The sequence below is a fragment of the Haemorhous mexicanus genome, chromosome 8, assembly GCF_027477595.1.
Source record: "Haemorhous mexicanus isolate bHaeMex1 chromosome 8, bHaeMex1.pri, whole genome shotgun sequence".
Taxonomy (NCBI): domain Eukaryota; kingdom Metazoa; phylum Chordata; class Aves; order Passeriformes; family Fringillidae; genus Haemorhous; species Haemorhous mexicanus.
The window spans coordinates 19,511,359-19,521,647 of record NC_082348.1 but is presented as its reverse complement, the minus strand read 5'-3'; the positions used below and the strand labels follow the sequence as shown (position 1 = coordinate 19,521,647).

The following is a 10,289-nucleotide window of genomic DNA, read 5'->3' as shown; positions in this document are numbered from 1 at the left end:
TTTTCCTTTTTAGGAAACCAAGGAGAAAGAACAGTGATTACTTTAAACAAATACAATATTGAGGAACCTCCTGAAATGACAGTAAAGATACAAAATTATGTTTCATTTTTAGAATAGCCTGCAGATTTCTAATCCAATCATTCTAAAACATACATCTGGTTTGGAATGATAGGCAGGCTTATGGTTGTTATGCTAGTAACTGGGATCTGCTAAATTGGGCACCAAACAAACTCCCTATATACAGAAATTTCTGTATGTTATCATTAACAATTTATTCAAATGATATGAAAAAAAAGAAAGGCTCCTTCCTGGAAAAAAAAATGAAGACAGAATGTGTGTTCTGGATTACATGAAGAGCAGTAAGATACCTAATTTACAGTTATTTCATTTACTTATGGAGGAAAAAAAAAAATGAAGTTCCTGAGAATGTGTAAGTTTTCAGTAATGCCTGAAATATTTCAATAGATCTCTATAAGTGAAATACTCTTTAAAATTCACCTTTCAGACCAGTTATTACCATGCAGTCTCACAGTCGTTTTACAGACCTAATTACAAATGCCTATCAAGTCAAAACGTCAAGCCAACACAAAAAAGGCAAAGAAATGTTATCCAACATACTTAGTAGATGTAATAGACATATACACCGTTTCAGCAAAAATTGCTAAAAACTCAACTCCATGCAAAGTAAAATAAAACCCAGACAGCTACCCCTGGAGCCTCTAAACAGCTCCAAGTAAATTTGTGCTTCTTAACAATAATGGACTTTAAAAAACACAAGAAAAATAGACTACTGAGTGCAATAAGATTGCTCACACCATTTTGAGGATTTAATTTGAATTATTGTATCATTCTTTTGTAGCAACAACAGCTCATTTTGCACAGATTCCACATGTTGACAAAGTTCCATTTCCCTTTTATGCCCATACCCGCTTCCACCCCGAGCCAAGGAGCCAAATTTCCATTCAGTTAAAGCTATTGTCAGTCAAGATGCATTCATTCATGGTAACAGCAGTTATATGGTGAGTAGATGATGATGACGATGATTTACAAGCCATTATAATGTGGCCCCCATCTTTTATTGATATGATCAAAAGTATGAGACACCCACTGCTGTTCAAGCACTTTGTATCTTTCCTTGCATATGTATAGGGGTTTACCACGCCTGTGGAGGAAAAAAAAAGGAAGAAGAAAATAAACAGTTAATATGCCAAGTAAATGGAAAGATGCTTCATTTCATAATCAAGACAATACTCGTACAACTTTTTTGCAGGGTAAACATGCATTTTTATTCGTGAGGGGTTTTCATTTTTGCTTCTGGTAGGGTAACTGCTGGGACTTCCCTTCCTCACACTGCATAGCAGAATCTAGAAACAATCACTTGTTTTCTCAGTCATGTGTAGCTTGGAAGTTATGCTCCATCCCTACACTGGAATCCAACTGCATTGTTTGATTAAAGGCCAAACAATAACACTGGGAAGCAAGTGTTTCCCAACACAACACAGAATTAACCACAGTTGGGCATAGCAACATGGTAACCTGTCTGCTGGGGTCCTGGTAGAACTCAATGATCATGACTACACCACCTCTGGGCCAAAAAATCCTCAAAAAGCCAAGCCAATAAAAGTCAGTCCAAGTTGCAATAAATGGGGATTTTCTATTTTTCCACACAAGGAAGGTAGAGATCTAGTATTATCTGTTATTGCATGTTACAAGACAAAGTTGAACTACACAGAGGCACCAACAATGAAACACAGCTGTAATGAAAACATTACCTAAGATCTCTGTCTTCTTCACCATGTGCATCGAGATAAACAGAACCCCAAAGGCAGAAACGATGGCCTCGTATGATGATGATTACAGATGCATTAATCAAAAGGAATATTCCTGTCCCAGCTCCACAGTTTTGAGAATGCTGTAATGTAATGGGTGTAGAAAGGCAAGAGTGCAAAGATTTTGTTAATATCTGTCAACTTTGACACAGAAGAAATTAAAAAATTATACTTTGTTTTCCTTCAAATAACATGCAGACATTATTGAGAAAGAGACAGTTTGCCAAAGGACAGCCTGCCCCAAAATTCTCCGTCCAAACTAGAATGCAGTGTCTTGTGCTGCCATTACACCACCTGCATATAAAAATGTTTCCCTACTCAGCAAGAGAGGATATTTGTTACCACGTAAAAAACTGAATTACAAAAAATAAGCAAAAAATTACATACAATATTTTGAAATTGTTGTTGTATAGCAAACTGTATAGGATTACCAAATATTTTCCATAGAAGGCAAAACCAAGAGAAAGTATTTAGAAAAACCTAGTATTACCTCTTTTACAACAGTCTATATTGTTAAACATTTGCTTTCTCTATCCATGCTCCCAGATCTAGTCTATGGCTCTACATATCTAATAAAAATTTTTTTTAAGTAATTCTCTCTGACTAGCACAATCTATATTCATCAATTCATTTTAGCAATTAAAAAATGCACTCTTTCTTCATGGTTTGATCACAACTAGAAGCTATAATCCCATCAACTACAACAACAATTAATTAATTATATGGATTTTTAATTCCTTTTTAAATAACATTCGGTTTTCATGAAGCTTCAAACCTTAAATGTAACTGTAAATTCTATTGTAAATTTTGCCCACCCTTTATTCTTCCACCATATTAGCATTATGAGAGAGAAAGGTGAGTTCAAACAATTTCAAGACAGTCCAAAATCTCTCTGACATTTTATGCCCCTTTTGTAAATATCTCTCTAACAAACTCTCACAGTTTTGTGAAGTCCATATAGTTCCAGTCTTCCCCTAACTGTTCAATGAAAGCAAAGAGAAAACCTATCAAAGCAAACCTTTATCATAGTATGAAAATCACTAATAGATTTCATCCAACTCAGGCTCCTGAAAGAACTTAAATATACTGACTAGAAAACTTGGCTACTGAAAAAGTCAAAGACCTTAAATCAGCACCTGTGTAGTTACAGTCTGTAGATCTCTAGTAAGTGGTCGGGTATCAGAAAATACTCAAATCAAGCCCAGACTGATTTTCTATGTACTTGGAAAGCAAGGAAACAAACCAGAGGAAAATCAAAATAATATACAAACAACCCGAACGTAAACAAATTTCAGCTGGCTGTGAATCAAAACCATGTGTCAACATTACACACAGTGGCTTTGTAAGACTCTCACAAAAAGGGAAAATAGGTTCCTATGCAAGTAATTGCCCTCCAGAATCCAGTCTAGGTCTATCCCTCACAAATAAGCACTAAACTCTATCACTGGGGGTTAGACTAGATCATCCTTCAAGGGTTCCTTCCAACCCAAACTATTCTATGATTATATAAACACATTTTGAAAAGGAAACCATCAAAACTAAGCAATGGAGTTAACAAATATCAATGAGTGTGAGAATCAATTACAGATTTGAATTAACTCTCTCTTACCAGTACACATTCACAGTAGCTCTGTTGTTTACAGCACAGTCCTTTCAAGCATACAAAAGTACCACAAACTAAGCAAACAGCAGGATCTTTAGGAACCTTGGTACAAACGGAACAAGTTTTTCTGTGATAATACTGAAAAATGGTATTGTAATTCTCAGGCAACTGAAGGAGGCGTGGCAAGTCCCACTTAGGTTCCTGAATAAGCAAAGCCTACAAATAAGGTAAGAATATATATATCAGTTCAGTCAATTTTTTAAAGCATTTGTATTTTCTAGAAAAAAAAAAGAAAAGAGAATACCATATGAAAGAAACATGCAGTTTAAAAAGATCTCATTTCTCTTGCATTTCACAAATTTAGAAGTCAAATGTCACCTTGTAATAGTCACCTGCTCCTGGCTGATTACCCTCCCCAACTGCAGTCACAATTCATCCTTTGTAACAGGTAGAAAATGGGCACCAGCCTTTTCCCGAGGATGTTATCTGCATGTGACATATTTTAAGTGCAAAAACCTTCACAGCTAAAACAAGAGGATTAAGAGTCACCTACAGGAAAGACTCTCACTCCCTGCACTAAGTTTCTTTGGCAGTATTGAGGTGTTACTCCCAAACTCTGGCACTGACTATGAAAGCTGTCTCCCAGCTAAAATTTAGACTCAAATTTTCAAAACCTGAACTGAAGTTAATCTCTCTAAATTATATTTGAAGACATATGCCTGTTTTTCAAAAATTTATTGAACACCTGCCATTAAGAAGTTACCTGAACTCACAATTTTTGTTAAGATGGGCACTACCTGTCTTAAATACTGCTTTAAAAAGCCAAACTCTTCTCATTTGCTCTTAAAAACACTGTCCATTTTTATGTTGGGGGGGTGGGGTGGGTTTAAACAGAAATATGTTTTCCTTCAATGTAGTAATTTTTTCCTGTGTTTATAACTGATGAGCATAGTGGTCAGATGAGATCTTTTTTGCAAGGTGTAAAAATTTTTTTAAGAGTGCATGACCTTGAAACCTAAATTGCAAAAAAGAAAAAAAGAGACTGAAATACTGCCTTTGTACCTGGTTATTTTCCAATCATGGGAAGAATGCTATCAATTTCACTGCAATCTATAATATCTAGCAGATTAGCAGGAACTGTATTTTGAGATTAATCTGGGTATTCAAATTTTCACAGGAACAATCATGTTGCAGAGTGAGGAATGCATCTGGCTTTCCCCTGACACCACAGATTTAGGAGAGGGGGACTTCAATTGTTAAGATGCAGCTTTGTTGTCAAAACAATGCACTCATGTTGAAATATTTCCATTTCACAACTGATTATTTCAGTTGCACTAACTCAAGTCTTGGTATTATTTCTTTAACCTTCAGAGAAAATGTACCATCTTTCATCATCAGTAACTATTAAACACTTTAACCTTTTCATCTTTTTCAGTGTTGTAACTGAAGATGCAATGTTTCACAGTAATTTAAAACAGGCAAGGAAAAGTTCTGATACCTGTTTTCTTAAAGTTTCTATTACCTGCCCTTTATTGGCTACAGGTGCAGAAGACAGGTGCACACTCAGTATCACCTAAAGGTAGTGTTTCTATATTCTGTCTCCAGCAATCATAAAAACCACACAGGTCTTCTTATTCCTGTTTTTAGCCAACTGAACCCACATCCACTTACCAATATTTCCCATTACAATTTCTATCTCACTTACAAGTTACATTCTCCAATCCTTAGCCAAAGCAACAGTGTATGTGCATAATGGATGAAGCAATAAATAGCTGCTTCCATATCTTGACTATTGTGGAAAAAATAGCTTTGCTACATACCTTTACTTGATCTGGATGTCTACGGGCAAATGAAGTCAGTTCTGAGCACCACTGTGATATCATGTCAAATGCTGGCACTGGCCAATCAAGACAAGAGGCACTGGTGAACTGATGAGCTGACTGAAAAGATGGTAATAGACCCAGGCAGCTTGCAAGAACCGTGAATTCTTCATCTTCCTTTTTAGGCATTAAAACAGAGAGGTTTAGATTAATACCTAGACTCTTAATTTTTAAACAGTTTATTAAAAATATATCTGTTTCAAAAAAAAAGTATTCTAGTACTAAGATGCAAATAGTCATGCTTAGTGACATAGGAAGGTTCAATTTCACCAGATAACTTCTAAGTGGACTCTTGAAACAAAAAAATTGTCATTAAAAAAACCCAAAATCAACCAACCAAATTTAAAACCTCAACCCAAACCAAACCTCACAAGCAAAACACATCTCCCCCACAAAAACCACAAATCCAAAACCAGAAACTAAACAAAAAGCCCCCATACTCCATAATAATTTTTTTTCTGTTTAGCACCCCAAACTAGCTAACAGCTGTTTTACAAAGGAGATGATGTTGAGACAAGGAAAAGAGGGAGGTGACCTGAAGTAAACTCTACTTAAATTAGTCATGGAACTTAAACATAATTGTCTGCTGATGAAATGTCTCTGAGAATGAAGTATTAAGAGACATTAAGAAAATCAGTACTGAATTTCATGGTGTGTGGAATTACACCACCTCTGCAAATGCTGGACAAGTTTTAAAAGTATCTCGGTATTGTACGAGACAATCACCTATGACCCAATTAAATAAGCATGACTTTGCTGAAGTTTAAGAATATAATACCATTTTTTTGAAGACTGCAGTGCTATAATATATGATTTTAGAAAATATTAGGATAGAAAATGTATACCATGACAAAGACACCTTCAAGTTCTAGTTTTTCATCTCTAGCTTTTATATGGAAACGTTTGAGTGTGCCCCTCCCGTTCTGTACCTGACAACTAGGCAGATCCCCTCCAAAGAGATGGTGTTGAAGAAGGCTTGTGATCCTGAGGAAAGGCAGGCAGAACTGCTGCAGGTAGCATTCCACAGAATCCAGATTCACCTAGACAGGAGGAAGCTATTACTAAATTCTGTCCCAGGTAAATTATCCCCTAAGTATGGAAAGTACAATATGAACCAAGTATTTTTTTAAGCATATTATATAAATGACTGCATCAAACATACATTCCAAAGGCCAGCATTTCACTAATAATCTGAAATACCTCTCTAGGCTTTCTTCCCCCTCAACAAATGGGTTTTCTACTTAAATAGTCACTTTTTCAAGTTTCTGAAAGGTCTTTCGTACTTATGATTAAAACCCAAATATATGATTAAAACCTGTAATTATAAGAAGTATTTGTCAATAACTTTTCTCAATGTGGCACTGACCACATCTGATATTAAAAGAGGTAGAGGCATTTGCAGAGGCAAACTGTCCCCAAAGGGGATAAGCTTTGATCTAGAAAATAAAGAGCTGTACTGCAAGTCTTTAGGAAGATCAGAGAAAAATCATTATAACAACCAGGCAAAAAAACTTCAAGGGGACATGCTGGATAAATTTTCCAGAAATTTGCCAGTACCACTGGTAATTCTTCAGTCTCTTCTTCTTCATATATCTTCCCCTTAGACAGTTCACTAATCACATGACCCAGCAATACTTCCCAAGATTTTTCTCCACTGGATGTATTCTGCAAATGAGAAGAAAAGAAATCCAAAAAGAACTGGTAATAAAAAGGAGAAAATGTTTCTGTAATAGCAACAGCAATGAAGAATATTTCCTTTTGATCAATATGTGAATTTTGACCTACAAAGATACACAATGCTTAAAAAAATTAAAAATGAATATATAATTTTACAGAAAGGGACTGCAGTTAGCTGAAGAGTGAAATGTGAACTGCTACTTGAATTACATAAGCTCTAAACTGAGTGCTTTATGAAAGCTGTTGTCTAAGGTTTGCATTTCACATTTTCTCTGTGAGTATATAAATGTTTACTTTAAAACTAGCTTCACAGATACATCTTGTTCCAATGGAATTTTAATTCTAAAAAAAGATTTTTTTAAAAAAAAGTAGTTTTTGAAAACATACCAACCAGAATGAATGACAAACACTTGCTATGTATTTTAAGTTAAAATGAATCTATCAGAAAGTACAAAGTTGCATTTGGAATGAACAATGTCTAGTACAGATGGAAAATATATTTAGTGTAAAGAATAAATAGCCACTTAGCTTTGTGCCATAGCAATTACATTTAAAAGCAACACAGAAAGCTTTAAGAAATGGAAGGCAGTATTCCCATAAGTATTTTTCCGAGTCAGAATAAATTCTACCCTGGAAAAGGATGACTGGATATGAATTTTGAGTTCTGTTAGTATATTACAACACAACAAACAAGGGATTGGAACATTACTGTGATTCTTTAAAGAAACCAAACACTTCAGTACATAGTGATGTATATAATTCATCAGTGGGTTTCCTTAGTGCATTTTGATATCAACTTTCATTCTCCATTTTAGATGGGGTCTTCACCTTTCACACTGGGATCACACACTGTTTATGCTTATAGTCAAAGAACCAGAAGGCAACACACACTTAATTCAGCAGCTAAGACAAACCTTCCTTCTATGTTATTCCTGGATGTTTATTCCACAGACATTTACAGTGTACTTCCTATGACACAATAACACACCTTGCAAAGATAATGAGGGTGAATTTGGGTTTCAAATGTCCAATATCCATCTCTCATCCCTGCTGAGAAATTAAACTCTTCATGTTGTTCGATCATTTGACATAAATATAAAGCAAAGTTTTCAGGCCATGTTTAATGCCTGGAATACCAAACTGTAATAGATTCACTTGGCATTATCCATAGACAAAAGTTAAGTGAGGTGTCATCTGTGTAGTCATCCCAGGATTAAAATGTCAATCTTACCAGCAGAGAAGTAAAAAACAACCTGAACCATATGTTTTTAACCACTGGAGCTTAAAAAAACTTTAAAGAAAGAACTTGGGTTTCTAAATTAAAAACCAGCTTCCCTTGTGATGCATGAGGATGAGGGACAGGCTGAAGAAGAGAAGGGCAGCCAAAGGGCTGGGAGAGAGGAACAGGGAGCTGTGTGATTACCACTGGCCAATCCTCAGTTCTTTAAACTGCAAAATTATGTATCACCTGAGAATCACTTAAATAAACAATGAAAAAAACCCCATCACTAGCAACAACTTTAGGCAAATGTCTTTGAATTTCTAAGACAATGAGATTATACTGATATTGAAAGAAAGGCTGGATAGGGACTTAACAAAATGAAGTACTGTCCAGTGATCCCAATGTAAAAAAAATTCTCACAGTAGCAAGCCAGCAGAAAATTTGTCCTTAAGACTGTGGAATTCTGACCGACCACTATGACAAATTTAAGTTACATGTGAAAAGGCAGATCATGCTTCTCAGTCTTTACTTCATTTTACATCTAAGGCCCAGCTGTTGATAAAGGGCCAATACCCATTTCTTCTCCTGGTCCCAACACTTGTATCCTTTCCTTTGATCTGACATTGGCATTCTTCTGACCTTCTGGGAAAACCAATCAGTGGAATGAAATGTTAACTGAAGGACTAAATGAATGCTGGTGCTAGTGCAGAGAACTTTATCTTTGGTGGCAACTGGCATTCAGTCAGCTGAACTGAAACAGAAAGATGCATTGTCACTTGTAAATACTACCAAAAGTCAAGGAAACAATAGTGACAAATTTCCTTCTCTGTCTCTTCATCACATGAGCACTCTCAACCACATAGTGACAGAAATTTATATAGCTAGCCACAAATAGCACAAGCAAGTTGGAAAAGTCAAGAGGGTTTTTTCTCCAACAAGGCTGCCTGCTTTTCCTGTAGAGAAATGCATCAGATCAATGCCCATGGTTTATATAGGAAGACTTCAATTTCACAGGAAGGAAAGCTGCATTTACTGATTACAATCACTGCAACAAAGTAGAGACTGAAATTATAAAGACACAGATTGTGAAACTTTTAACTCTCATCATGTACCAAAACCTGCAGAAATTGCACACACAGAAACAAATTACTGGATTTTGAAGCAGAAGCAAATTATTATATGCAAAGCAGAAGTAATTCTGCAGAATAATCTATTAATTCATACTAGAAATACTTAGCAGAATTTCATAAATGTTTTAATAAACTAACCAACCTTTTTGAGAGCTCCTGACTCTTTCCATGCCATCCTATCTTCAGCACTGCATTTAACAGAAAGTGCTGCCAAGGCTTGAGTATACAATAAAGTGAACAGCACTTTTATAATGCAGGTGAAGTGTTCTGTAAAACAAAGAAAGTGGTTTTTAAACATTTGATCTTTTTAGCAAATATAATGATTACAGAGTCTCCAGTTATGGAAATGATAATTCTGAAATGAAAAGCAAATGCTGCACAAAGAACAGCCCCTCAAAACTTACAAAACAACATATATTACTGACTTGGCAGCCATAGAGAATGGAACAAGGACAGGGCAAGTAATTTTCCACTGCTTCTTATTTTCATCTTAAGCCTGGTTAGCAGTGACTTCATCCTCGTGGCCTGGTGATAATACAAGATTATATTTTGTCCAAAGGTTACATAAGTTAAGCTACTGATTACTGTAGATGTAAGCAAATGCATATCCTACCATCTCTTCTGGCTTCCATCAGGAGTGACACTCATACAAATACTGGAAGAATAAATTTTTTTTAAAATCACCACAAGAACATCTAGCATATCAGTTTCTAACCCTTCACTTCCAGTTATGGAACCTGCCATAAAACACTTGCTGCAAAACACTCTTGAGTGAGGTGAGTACCTATTTACTGGACCTCACATGCATAGAGAAGGAAGGCAGACTGGCATTTACTGTAGTTTTAAAGATCTTTATGTTTTTGGGGTTTTTTTTAATATTTAGAGGACTATTATTTCCTACAGCTAGGCTGCTGGAGAAAGGTTTTGAAATTTTTTTAGGGGACACTC

At 35.7% G+C, this 10,289-nt stretch overlaps 1 protein-coding gene across 4 annotated transcripts in view; it reads right to left on the bottom strand.

Moving 5' to 3' along the window:
* Positions 1-805: 805 nt before the first annotated feature.
* Positions 806-10,289, bottom strand: part of UBR3 (ubiquitin protein ligase E3 component n-recognin 3) — a 98,119-nt gene continuing 88,635 nt past the window's right edge. For all 4 annotated transcript variants that reach the window (XM_059853047.1, XM_059853048.1, XM_059853049.1 and 1 more), the window contains 7 exons: positions 9,484-9,608; positions 6,870-6,977; positions 6,242-6,352; positions 5,253-5,429; positions 3,439-3,648; positions 1,773-1,912; positions 806-1,162 (listed from right to left, as the gene is read on the bottom strand). In XM_059853047.1, coding sequence (XP_059709030.1) covers positions 1,045-1,162; positions 1,773-1,912; positions 3,439-3,648; positions 5,253-5,429; positions 6,242-6,352; positions 6,870-6,977; positions 9,484-9,608 — 989 coding nt within the window. In that variant the 3' untranslated portion in view covers positions 806-1,044. The remainder of the gene's footprint in view (positions 1,163-1,772; positions 1,913-3,438; positions 3,649-5,252; positions 5,430-6,241; positions 6,353-6,869; positions 6,978-9,483; positions 9,609-10,289) is intronic.